We start from the raw sequence: 13,828 nt of genomic DNA, 5'->3' as shown, positions 1-13,828 counted from the left end.
ACTTACATTTGTAGTTCATGGAGCCAATATAAAGTTTTTGCCATGGTTCGTCCATCATTAAAATGTGGTGTTGGGACCCCATATAAGTTAAACCTATGGAAACTTGATGCATTATACTTTCGGTTCTTTGCTTCTCCTGTGGGGGTAAAAAAAAGAAGAAGACTTCTGACTTAAGCAACACAAATAACCTTATCTGGAAGGAAGCACATTATTTTCCCATTGACATTGAAAATGAGAGTGGAACAAAGAATGAAACTGTAACAGTGCAGGAAACTGCAGATTTGGCTACAGATAACAGAAGCATTCTCCCATGTGGGGCGGAAGACTGGTGAGACAAGAATTCCTTGTGTTAGTATTTGGAAAGTAAGTAGGGAAATGATGTAGGTATTAAAAACAGGTATTAAAGATGAAAAATGAGGGCCAAGTTAATGTTACAGAAGTCCTAAAAATTAGGGAGATACTGCGATGCCTTGGGACCCCAGCAGTCCTTTCCACTGCGCTAAGTTATGAGAGGTTGGTGTTTTGTACTTGCTCTTGTTGAAATTTGGTGAAATCACCAGAACTTTGTAACTCTCACATTTCATTAAAATCACTTATCTCATATTAGAAGCATTCGAAGAGTAATTGAGGGCTGGAACCTAACAGAGAGGTCTTTATATGTAAGACCTCACGTTGCACTTTTTTCTTTTCAAGTCATAATGTGGAATTCGTTTTCTCTTTCTGGATAAGAAGGTAAGACTGAAAATAGAGATCAGCTAAAAGGTGAAGAAATGATGGAAAAAAAGATATCCAGCCTCACTAGTAACCCAAATAATATAAATAAAAACAGCTACATAAAATCATAATTTTTCTCTCAGTTAAGTAAAAATAAAGAAGACTGGCAAATCTTACTACCGGGGAGGGTGTGGGAAAATGAAAAATCTCATACACTGCAGAAATGAGGGCAAATTCAGGCAGCTATTCAGGTAGACAGTTTGGCTCTAAGAATGTAAATTTCAAATGCTCAGAAATCTAGAAATATATCCTAAGGAAATGGATCAGATCCACAAAGATATATAAACAATATATTTCTGTAATACTGAAAAATGCAATATTGATACTGACATGAAAAGGCAACTAAGATATTTCATACAGTGGGGGGAAAGCAGATATGAAAAAATATATAGTGGGGAGCAAAACACACACATATACTCATATATGAATGAGCAAAGAAAAATATCTATGAAAATATCATCTATGGAATATTGGGAACTGTGGGAGATTTTCTTTGTATTTTATATATTTCTATGTAGCTTGCATTTTATAAAAGAAATATCTATTACCTTCCTAATGATTAAAATTAAGTGCATTTAAAAGAAGTTGTAGATACATATTTATTATTGAATAATGTCCTTAACATATTATTTTAAGTAAAAAATTTTAAATGTATATAGGGTCCCCCAAAACATGGAGAATATTATCACATTTAACTAAAGATAGATAGCTCAGTGGATAGGGGGTTAGGAAGGTGTTCAATATATCAACTGTAGTTATCTCTGGTAAATGGGATTTCAAGATTATATTTACTTTTTCTTCATTTTTCACATTTAAGTTCTCCATAATTATTTTGTATTTTTATAATAAAAAATAAAGTGCTTCCATTATGAGAAAAAAATAGACAATATTTAAAAGATTGGACTCCATGACTTTTAAGAGGCTAATGAAAATTTGTAAAAATCAGTAAATGAAGGTAATTTCAGTCATATTGTAGTCCATTAAAGCTCTTTCGAACATTTGAAAAAAATCTATAGTCATATTCCTCCAATCGCTAAATGCATGTAAACTATCTCATTATAGATTGCCTATATTCATTCATATAGTTCCTTTTAAAACAATTAAAAGGCATTGGATTAGATTTTGTGATAGAATCTAAACTTTTTCCCCAAAAAATGCATAAAATATTTTTTACAAGAGAGGAAGCAAGGGAAAGAGGAATAAAAGAAGGGAGGACTAGAAGGAGGAAAGGAAGAAAGGGAGGGAGAGAGACAGGAAGTAGAGGGAGTGGAGATATGGAGAGAAGTCAAGGTTATGAGAAGGAACATGGTGACCAAGTGGGTGGAAGTAGTGGCAGACTGAATGGGAGGGCAGGAACAATCTCAAGACTGGAATCGTATTAGAGAGTCTAGGCAACCAGCAGAGATTGGTCATGAAAGAAGAGAACAACAGCTTCCAGACAGTGTAAAAATGGGTATAGGAGACAAGCCCCAGCTATGAGCAAAAGTCTAGGAGGAAGGGCATAGAGGAGTAGAGTGTGAGATGGAGGTTGAGGAGAAAAAGTGAAGAAATAAAGAGGGAATGAGGAAGAGAGGTGCCTTGAGATGCAGTGAGCGAGAGTCTTGCTTCTAGCTAATGAAGACTGAGTTCATGAATCATTCACAATTTACCAACTTTCTCAGGACATATATCAGAGTCTAGTTCTCAGTCCTCTATTATATCAAGATTCTACTTATCAACACACAAACAATTAAGTTGTATTTTACAGCACTATAAAAATCTAATGCCTTTTAGTTGTGCTATAGAATAATTCTAGTATAACAGGCTACTAATAGTCAAGATCACTAATAATAATAGTTTTTAAGCCTTTACTACATTCTAGGCACTATGCTAAGCATCTTGTAAGCACTCATGTAATCCTCACAATATCATTATCCCCATTTAAGAGATTAAAATAGATGATGATAGGATAAGTAAAATATCCAAGGTCTAAAAGATAGTAGATGGGCAAGCTAGGATTTGAATCTGTTATATCTGATTCAAAATTTGTTTACTTGACCATTACCCAATCAATATTCCTCATGTAAAGTTAAGCATTTAGAATATTCCTGACATTTGAATAAGAACTGTAATTTTTAAGCCTAAAGCCACTAAAATAATATAATACTATCTAACATTTAATCTTTCTTGGCTGTTTTTTCACTTTAGTGATATGTATATTTCTACATTTTATATACAAAATGTATTCAGGTATGTGATCCTAGCTATTGGGGTTTATGACCTTACAAAAAATAAATTATTATTTATTGATCACCTATTATATACCAGACACTTAAATTTATACACATTAGCTCTTTTATTCTTCTTCACAAATCTGAGAGTCCCATATCCTTGGGTCAGTTTTATACTGGAGGATACTTACCCACATAATAATCATTGTGAGAAACAGTATACAGATCATGTCCTTCCTTTCCTTCTTTAAATACTTCTTCATAGGATTTTGGTGGATTCACCACATCTCTAGCGGATATTTCTGAAGAAAGAATTAATTAAATCAGTTTTAAGGCATTTTTCACCTATATCTATTTATAACATTTAAATTGACTAGAGCAAAAAAAAAAGGAAGACAAATAACAAAAAAATTGACTCAAGCAAAGGACAAACAAGGTAAGTTGATTGCATAAGTGACATGGGCACCCTAGGAGAACACGAAGCCAATATAAATGAAGATTTATTAAGAAAGCAGGATGTAGCCTGGGAGTCACTATACTAGGGACCCTCATTTGACCTGGCTCACTCCCTAGAATTCTGAAGACTATCAGAACTCTGTATCAGTTAACTGTTTAGGTTGTCCTGAGCCATATTCCAAGCCCGCTTAAATTCCCTATTCTGAGACTCTCTAGACAATTCTGATTTTAATTTGCTCCAGACTTCTCAAGATGATCTAAGCAAATTTGAATCACAAATCAGTTTTAGAAACCCTGATGCCCTATGTAGCCTTGGTGCAAATTTTAGCAGCTGTAGACTGGAGCACACATCCTGCGTCTGTTTTGATCTGAATATGCATCTTCAAAGTAGCCAAAAGTGCCAAGAAAATCGCTAAAATCAGGAAGAAATTCTTCCTACTGGTCTTAAACTTAGAGCTACAACATATTTGTTTAACAGTTGTTTTCCCAGGACTGGTGACCCCCAGTTTTGTATATAGTGAATTATTTTGTTTTCATTGTTTTACATAATGATTTTTAAATATCATTCCATTTAAAATTTCACTCTTCCTTTCCAACCTAACAACATAGATTAATAATAATAATTAATAATAAAGTATAATGATAATATGTGTTTATTATACTAAATAAATATGGACTAATTAATGCTTATTATAAATTAAGTAAATATAATAATAAATAATACAGTAATAATATATGATAATATTATAGTCTAACAAAATGTAATTCCATTTATAATTTCACTCTTCCCTTTCAACCTAACATGTTTTCCTTTTTAGACTTTCTGCCAAGGACTGAGATCTATAAACAAACAGTTAAGAATACCAGAAAGTGGTCCTACTCAAAATAATCCTGTAAAGCAGTACTTCTTTTTGATGTATGAACCACTAAAACTATTAAAACACAAACACACTTTGGAACATTCTTTCTATTATGTATTTAAGCAAGGTACACCTAAGAAAGTACTTTCCTTATTAAATGAACTAATTTTAGATAGCAGTTATAATTACTGTAATGCTGTAATGACACGTCTACATAATACATTTTTTAATCCTGTTAAAAAGGAAAAAAAGATATTTTATCTGTTCTAAAATACATGTTTCCATGTTTCAAGTTTTAACTTTAGATCTGATACAATAAAGTACAATTGCAGATTTTGTATTCCAAAACAAAGGCGTAATTTATCTCTAGTGTGGATGTTACTATGTTAAGGAAAATAATCTAATGAGCCTTTTGGTGGAAAAAGATAAAGTTCTTGGAGCAGAGCTTTAATGGGTGCAGAAAGACAAAGAAAACCAAGTTTCTGTGCAGGATAAAGAAAGATGGAATTTGAAGTCTCCTGTACGACCCGTGGAGAGCCGGTAGAGACCTGAAAAGGACAGTAGGGGATAAATGTGAGAAAGGTTAAAGAAAAGCACCCAACAACATGGCAAGAAGCTGGGGGCTTCAAAAGAAATAATGGCCTGTGACCAATTCAGTTATACGTTGTTGTTTTTTGAAAGATGTGCTCCACTCCCTCTCAAAATGAGAACCCAAGTCTGCTCCATTACTGTGTATGTTTGTTTAATATGCAGGTGCATGCTGTGGACCTGCATGAATGGAGGGTACTATGCAGCGTCTACCAAATTTATTTGTTTTGTGGTCTACTTTATGAAGCAAAGTTTCATAAAATTAAGAATTACAACACTTTAGAGGCCTTGGTGGAAATAAAATAGATGTCCAGGGAGAGGGGACTGCAGCTTTTACAGCTGGCTCCAATGTCAACTTTCCTGAGTCTCTTTCCTTTCTTTATATTATCTCTAATATGCTCACTTAAATCTCCACGACAAAATTTGAATTTTTACTGCCTGGCACATATAAGCTATAATGATTCTGGGTCCTAACCTTCTTGCTATCATCCCATCTTTTATTCTTCAATCATCATTGGCATCACCACCTTACTGACAGAATATTTAATCCAATTTTCTAAGAAGACTTATTTTGCCACCCACCCCCGCCCCTTATTTTTTAACTACCTCTGATGACTGTTGTCCCAAATGTCGTATTGAGTATATCCAGGCCTTTAGGTAATCCTGGCGTTTGATCATAAGATTTTCCTAATGGTGCTCGTTGATTGCTAAAATATATTGATTCCTTTTTATCATTAATTTTCTGTTGAAATGTTGTAATAGGCTGTGGGTTTAACAATACCTTTGCCTAAAGAAATCATACAAAGCACAGATGTAAGAACAAAAAAGGTAAAAATCTGAAAGCTGAAACTCTAATCAAATAGTTGGAGGGAAGACAATATGATTGTAGAAAAGCAATTCCTAATCACTGGCTTTGGTCACCTTCAAATAAACTGTCAGAATTGGGGTTATGAAACTTAAACATGCCTAAACATGAACTTTCAAGGGGATTAGAAGGTTTTAAAGAGGCCACAAGGTTTATAGCGGACCTTCCAGGTTATTTGACTCCAATATTCCAGAAAAGTGGGAATGAAATACACAAGAACCACAACCTTACTTCTGAATCTGGACCATCCATTCAATGGTTGGCAGAAAACATTCAGGCCCCCGCTCCGCTCAGTGTGTATCTAAGCTCTCTGTAGTGTCTTTAGGCAATAATTACCTAGCCTTTGTCATCTCAGCCCCCTAACAAGCTTGACAGCATTTCTCTTTACTGTCATAAAATGGAGTGCAATTTGGCTTTTATTATCTGAGGAGAGAATATCTAGTTTGTGGCTCTTAAACCATTAATTTCTCTACACTCTTTTGGCTGTCGCTTCTTAGATATTTTTCACTGCTCCAGATTAAGGGTGGGAAGGAGATTGGGCCTGATGATTTCGCTAATACCTCATTTGTGCATTTTCACCTTGATAAGTTAGTAATGTGCAGGGAAAAAAAGAAAAGAAGTTACCGGTACTGAAATTTTAGATCTTATTCCATGTGTCAAATAAGGTGCGATTTTAGGATCATTTGCTCTGCCATAAAATACTCTTTCGGCTCCAGCAGGTGGATGTCGGAAGTTGAAAAATTTCTTTGCCTCAGGTGGAGTTATTAACTACAAAAAGTGAAACAAGAAAATAGAATGATTAAGTACAGTTTTTAAAATATTACGACTGATCTATACCAATCAATGAATACCCCTCACTGCATGAATGTAGTAAGCATATGGAAACCTACCACTCTATATAATGAAACTTCCTGAAATTTGGGGTTTTTTTTAATGGAAATAAATAATGTATTTTAAAAGTTATACTTAGGAAACAACCAAGAAGTATCCAGGTAAGAAAGCATATCATAATGACTATTTCCTGTTAAAATAAATGGAATCTCCTATAGTTATTCTCTAGAGCTGAAAACTTTAGAACTGGAATTTTTACTTCCTTAGACAAAATCAATAGAAGATCTCAAAATACAATAACGATTTCAAATCCACATCCAATACATTAAATTTATACAACTTTCATAAGGGATTTTGAGAGTTTTCTATCTTCTAATGTCCACGTGCTAGGTAATAATGTAAACACAAATATATGTTGAAAATGCTCACCCTGGGAAGTTTTTCAGTCAAGCAGTTTGCAACTCTGTATCCAACAGGAATAACTTTCCCTGCCTGAGGAAAAAAAGCGATAGTTGATTATTGTCAGGATAGAGAGAGAACATTTTGAAGAATAGACTATTTCGAATTTGGCCTATGTTTGTAATGCCACAAAGTTACTTTCAACTACTTAACACAAGGAAAAAAGAAGAAATTATAAAGCTAAAGCAATCTTGGTATATAATATGCATTTTTCACAGTGCTAGCATTATAATCCAATTATATGACCTCTGTGACAAGCTGAGGGATTCAACTTTCAGAAATACTCCTGTCATAGTTCACAGGTTAATTATTGCTTGTCTTATCAGTACAATGGGAATATGGCTGCGTTCAAGCTAAACTCAAGTTAAAATGTTAAGTATTTCTGAATGTGTATGGGTGCATATGTGTGGGGATATATTTCCACCAATACCTTAACTTTTGGCATATGCAAACTTGTCACTGCAGCCAAGCTCCTTCAATGAATGGTCAGTCTCTGTTCACTTAATTCTAATTAGCTAATTAGAACTAAGAATTAGAATTATCTGTCCTTCTTTTGCCCAAGGCAAAGATCATAACTATCCATTCCCAGCAAGGTACCTCTTATCTGTGACTCCTTTATCATTTCAAGGCAGCTGATACCTATGTCTGCAAAGCATAAATTTCTCTTTAAAAAACTGGTAGAAAAAAACTTCCCATAAAGAGTGTTCTGTGTCTCTGGAAGGGCCTGGGGGGAATCAGTCAGGAAAAAGAAAAAAGAGAGAGTTGGAGAGTTGGGTGGATGGATGAATGTATAGATATGGCGAGGAGGATTGATATATTAGATAAATAGAGAAATGGCTGGATGAAAATATAAAAAGATATATATGGATGGGTGAAAGTTTTTTCATTATGTTAAATGTTTAGTGCAGAATTCCTCTTCGGGAAAAACTATCAATGTTTAAGAGAGTTCCTTGATGATATCTCTCGGTATAAAAGACATGGCAAGACAGAGAAGTTAATTGCTTTACTAAAAAAATGAGAGAAAATATGAACTATTGAAGGTGGGAGGAAGGCAAGATCCAGTGACAGAGCGAGAGAAATTAGCCAGTGAGAAACATCCTAGCCTGAATGCCAAATCTTGAGTAAATTCTACTTATTCAACTATATTATGTGAAGAGAGTCTTGTGTGAAAAAGGAAAGGCACTGTGTTCTAACGTGGGCTGAAGCAGGGTGGAGAAAACGTGAGATAATACCTTTTAAATTGTGCTTTTATTTTATATGTAATCATGCCTTCCACTTTCCAATATCTGGAATGGGTTCAGAAATGCACCCCTCGCTGTTTGCAGAAGTTCCAGCTGACAGCAGAAAAATCTAGGATGGGATCAAAGGGACACTGGTATTTTCTGACTTTTACAAACGTACCTGTTTCTTTTCAATAAGAAAGAAGAAACAATTTCTATAGCCTTCGGCATTTAACTATTAAATATGAAATGAATCCAAAAAAAAAAAAGGAGGAGAGATACAAGTGATTTTTAATTTAGCTGGAAATTATAAGAAATCTCAGCGATATCAGGGAACAGAAAGTCCCTCTTGCTATATATATTATAGGACCTCCAGCCATTATTTTAAACATTCAATGGAAAGATGACTCATAAAGCAGAAGGAACATGGAGATACTCAGCCAACTACTCTCTGGGTGATAGATGATTAGAGAGAGAGAAGGAAGGAAAAACTGGTTGATAAATCAATCAGCCCATGGCCTGATAGATAATTTTACTTGTCCCTCAGCTGCTTCCCTTCCAAGTGTTTGACAGTGGAAATTGAAGGGGTTCAGAACAGGACTCCCCAAAATGGGCTGCTTTGGCAAGTGGATCATTTTGAGCCAAAGGCAATCAAGACCCTGAGGGCCCAGGAGAAACTTTTACTTCTTCCTTAAAGAATTTAAATTGGGGGAGCGTGGAAGATTTCGCTTCCCAGCAATTGTTGTCAGTTTTGGCTCCAAATAAACCCTTATATGAATTCTCTAAAAGAAAAAATTAAAAAATTTAAATTAGGGGCCTTGCCCATAATAACAGTTATTACCAGAAATACTTTTTTATGACCTATCTACAGTGTAAGAAAAACATCTACTGAACATCTGTTCTTATCATCCTTCGACGACCTTCCTCCCTTCAGAAGCCACAAGGTGCTGCATCTCATCCTTAGCTCAGAATGTCATATATACCTCCTTTTCCTTTCCTGTCTCTGACTCTCTCACTTATGTGGGGGTTCCCATGCATATGTAGGTAATGAAATTTGGTTCTCTTGTTAATCCAACCCTTTCGTAAGGGGCATTTACATTTTACAAAGGAAATTATAAAGGTGTCTTCCTCTCTGCAGCAGGAAGAGAAGTTTGACTCTAAATCTCCTGAAACTCTTATTAATGGAGAAGGCATCAACTTAAATCTGCAATAACAAGCCTAACCCTGGTTTACCATGCTTTCCCTGGTAACCTCCTAACATTTTTCTTTGGTCTTTAGCTAAAGATGGTATTTAAGGTGGTAGTTTGGGTCATCTTGGAGAGTTCCTTAGTATCTCCCATGAGGTTAATAAACTTCTGTTTGTTTTTCTCTTGTTAATCTGTCTTTTCTCATGGAGGCCTTAGCCAAGAATGCAGAAAGATAGAGGGAAAGTTATTATCCCTCCTCTACAGTTTCTCCACTGAGCTTCACAACATGAATATGCTCTATTCTTCATAGCTTACATTTTAAATCTGTCTGTCCCATACATACTCTCCAAGTTGGGTGAAAATCTATTGTGTCACGTTTAATGTGGTCCAGTAAGAGTCAAACAGAAGAAACTTTTGTTTTATGTATGTAGATACAAAATAAATGCATTAAGTATACAACAATACTTAGGCAAATAGCTAAATAAATAAATTATGGTACCTTCAAATGATATGCTATTGTTGACTCATTTAAAATGATGTATATAAATCATTTTTAATGATATAAGAAAATGTTCATTGTTGAATATGAATTCAAACAAATGTAAATTTGTATCATACAAATACAAATACAAATACAAATTTGTATCATACAAATAGAATCATAACTCTATGCAATACTCACAGAACACACAGAAAAAAAAGTTGTTCATTACGACTGCTATTTCTGAGTGGTAAGATTATAAGTGACTTTTGTTTTCTTCTTTGCTCTGTTCTCGGTATTTTACTACTATGTATTGCTTGATTAAGCAAAAGAAAGCAATAAGGGTTATCGGAAAGTCTATACACAATATCAAATAGAAGGAAAACAGCTGCAAGTTCACCAGACGTAAGAATGATAACCAAGTATATGTAGGTTGAAGACAGAAGCAGCTTTGATATCCAGTCCTGCTTGAGTCCTACTTCCTCAACTCTGAAAGGTGGCGTAGGGCCATCCTAATGACCTCCTTAAATTGAGAAAGAGAACAATGATCTTCTCTGAGGCTTTCTTTTGCCTCAGGAGTCTTTGCTATTAATATCCAGCTTCCTCACCCCCAAAATTAGGTCTAACCCCATTCCCCAACAAGCCCTAAAACACACTAGTACAGGGAACTCCTAGCAGAGACCTCAGTTACCACCAGTGGAAGGTGGAGCTCCTTAGCACTGTTTCCCAAACTTCAGTCCTATGAAGACAGTTAATATATACATTTTTTTTTTAATTCAGTTAGTAAAAATTTAAATGATGCTGGACCTTTACCATACTAAAGTACATTTTAAATCTTAAAAGGGAAAAGCATTTTGTGATTTCCCATTAATTTTACCTTGGAGGCTTCATTTGTTTGTTTGTTTGTTTGTTTGCTTATGATACTACACTATCCTTATATAAAAAAAAAAACCTTATAGAAAAGTCTAGGCCAATTTTCATTTCTCTAAGTCTGTTTCTACTACTGACTTTATTCATAAAATAAAAGTTATATTTTTCCAAGGTTGGCAATCAAAGAAAAATCTCCATATAGATAAGACAATGAATTGTTGATAACATAAATTTTGTCTCCTTTCTCTTAAAGATTTCTTCCCAATTACCATCTCAACCGCAGATTGCTTTTAGAGGAAGAAGTGCTGCCCTCTTAATTCTTGGGTTCAAATTTACATTAATTCCCCACAATGTGACTAAGACTAGCCTGGAATAAATGCTTTAATAATGGCTCATAGATTTTTCAAAGGAGAGAGAAAAAGATAAAGTCTTAAACCCAGGGAGGAAAAATGAAACCAAATAATCTATTTGCAGGGTAAAGTCATCTACATCTTTGTGGCTCCTGCAGCAAGGACTCCCTATCTGATTTGTCACTCACTTCCACATAGTACTTTTTTAGCACCCACCACTCAGGACAAGCCTATGCTTCCCCAAATTCAAGTCAAACATACAAATATGGCAAAAAGGCCATAAGGCTAGGTTCAAAAGTGATAAAAGAATGAATGGTTTTCTTTCTCTCTCTTTCTTTCAAAATTAATTTGTTCGAGTAATACATATTCTTCACTTAAAAATCAAAGGGTTTTAATAAAAAATGGCATTTCTCTGCCCTTTTGTACCTAGTCCTGCTTCTAGAATTGTCTTACACTTCAGCTATTTCTTCTGGTATTTATCTTCACATTCCTGTATAAGACCCTTATATTGCTATCTATTAATTATGGTAGAGAAAGCTATCACTCTCTTACATCATCACTACTTTCCCTCTCCCATCCTTTCAATAGGGTAACATTACAATTTTTGATAAAGCCAATAGTATTTATATTATCACAGATTGCTGTTCACTAATGAACCAAGTAGATGTACTATAAGTACTTTAGTTTTTTCCCAAGTATTGCCTATGCATTTGCTTTTCTTTTTCCTTAATGTGTCTGTTTCTAAATCTTTCCCAGTGCTCTGACTGATCTGTCGAAATTCTAAGGTCTTTTTGTTTGATTTATAAATTCCCTTCTACAATGCTTACTCTTCCTGCCTCAGTCTCAGCTGTTGCTCTTTGAGTCTGGTACACAGGTCTTGTCCTGGGAATTTTTTCTTTGCCATTCTTCACAGCTAGATTGCCCATTCCGCCCATCTATTCTTCCATCTGGGTTTATGCCTCTATTTCACTGAAGTAAATTCTTTAGTCATTCCCTAAGAAAAAATGCATAAAAAGGCCAATTTTATTCCTTGCATCCTTGAAAACGTCTTTATTCTGCTCTTACATTTGGTTAATAGTTTGCCTACATATAGAATACAAGGTAGCAAATAATTTTCTTTCTGTATTTTGAAGGTATTACGCCAATGTCCTTTAAAAGATGGTCTTACTGTTGAGAAGTCTGATGCAATTCTGAATTTTGTTCCTTTGTATGTGACTTTTTCCCTCCTCTGTGGAAGTATTTAGAATCATCTCCGTGTCCCTAGTTTTCAGAAATTTCACAACAATATTCCATGGTATGAGTCTTCTTTTCTTCATTTGGCTTGATTTTTGCAATTTTGATTTGTATTCTTCAATTCAAGGAAATTTTACTGCATTTCTTTGATAATTTTCTACACCTTATTTATCCTGTTTCTGGAACTACTATTAATCAAATGCTTTCTAATATTACTAATCTTTTTCTTTTTAATGTCTGACAAATGTCTCCGACTTCATCCTCCAATCCTCGATAGAATTTTTATTTAGATTATCATATTTAAGATCTAAAAAGTTCTTTCTTCTTCTCTGGTGTTCTTTTAATAGTTCCAATCTTGTTTTATGGATGCAACATCTTTTACCTTTTTTGTTTGCTTATATTTTCCTCTGTTCTCTCTGTGTTTATAGTTTCTGTTAGCATGTTCTGGCCCCTCCCTTTCAAGCTGGAGTCTGATCATCATATTAAAAAGTTAGGCATGACAAAAATAATTAGTAGCTCTGTGTCTGTCTTAGGCTGTTGACGCCTTTCTTAGAAGGTGATTAGATGATAAGGCAGCCTTTATCTTGGTAGAGTTCCCAATATCAATTTTTTTCCTCTGACTATTCAGGATTTCCAGAGAATAATAATAATAGTAATAATAGTTGCCAAATTATAAAGCACATAGCATGTGCTGGACACTGTTTTAAGCATTTTATATGTATTAATTCATTTAACACTCATAATGATTTCCATGAGGTCATTACTATTATCACCACCATCTCCACTGTGAGCAAACTGAAGCACAGAGAGGTTGACTGACATGGTTACACTGCTCATATTTTGGCAGATACCTGAACCCAAGCAGGCTGGCTTTCAAGTGTCTACTCTTAAGCATGATGTTCTACTGCCTCTCTACACACTGCCTGCTGGTGAGAGGGCTGGCTTTACTCCTGGCTGCTGGCACTCTGGGGACCCATGGGAGAGGAAACTAGGAAAACTGCAATACAGAAAGTACACTTTTGCTTTAAATGTCCCATTTTCATCTTGATGCTGCCCCCTTGCTTTATCTTGGGCTTGGTGTCTTTGATTCCCAAAACCACTTTGGGAAAATAAATCCACAGTTTTAGTGGAAGGGAGTGGTAGCTGGTGCAGACAGGTAGGGAGTCCAGGTAGCATAGGATGAACAGGGGAACTGGAAACCCAACTGAATACAGACTTTCAATTTTTTGTTTTTCAGATCCTAGCTTTACTATACCTTCTTCCGAAGGCCGAGCTTCTGGGGGATTATTCCAGGAAAATTGGATCATTTCTGGTGGAAATTACCACCTGATTTTCCTCAAACTTCACTTTATCTGACTCTGCAAAATCAGTTCTATATCTCCATCTTCCTATTTTCTAACATTTATTGAAATTTCTTAACTGTTGTCTCTTCTTCCATTTTCTT

The 13,828-nt window shown here is 35.0% G+C and overlaps 1 protein-coding gene across 1 annotated transcript in view; it reads right to left on the bottom strand.

Moving 5' to 3' along the window:
• Nucleotides 1-13,828, bottom strand: part of EFHB (EF-hand domain family member B) — a 41,390-nt gene that overhangs the window by 21,309 nt on the left and 6,253 nt on the right. The window contains exons 2-6 of the mRNA XM_039836782.1: nt 7,014-7,076; nt 6,378-6,521; nt 5,495-5,675; nt 3,176-3,286; nt 7-136 (exon numbers count right to left, since the gene is read on the bottom strand). Coding sequence (XP_039692716.1) covers nt 7-136; nt 3,176-3,286; nt 5,495-5,675; nt 6,378-6,521; nt 7,014-7,076 — 629 coding nt within the window. The remainder of the gene's footprint in view (nt 1-6; nt 137-3,175; nt 3,287-5,494; nt 5,676-6,377; nt 6,522-7,013; nt 7,077-13,828) is intronic.

Source organism: Pteropus medius, unplaced genomic scaffold (genome assembly GCF_902729225.1).
Source record: "Pteropus medius unplaced genomic scaffold, Ma_sr-lr_union100, whole genome shotgun sequence".
Classification (NCBI taxonomy): domain Eukaryota; kingdom Metazoa; phylum Chordata; class Mammalia; order Chiroptera; family Pteropodidae; genus Pteropus; species Pteropus medius.
The sequence above is the reverse complement of the archived record's forward strand: the minus strand, read 5'-3'. Positions and strand labels throughout refer to the sequence as shown.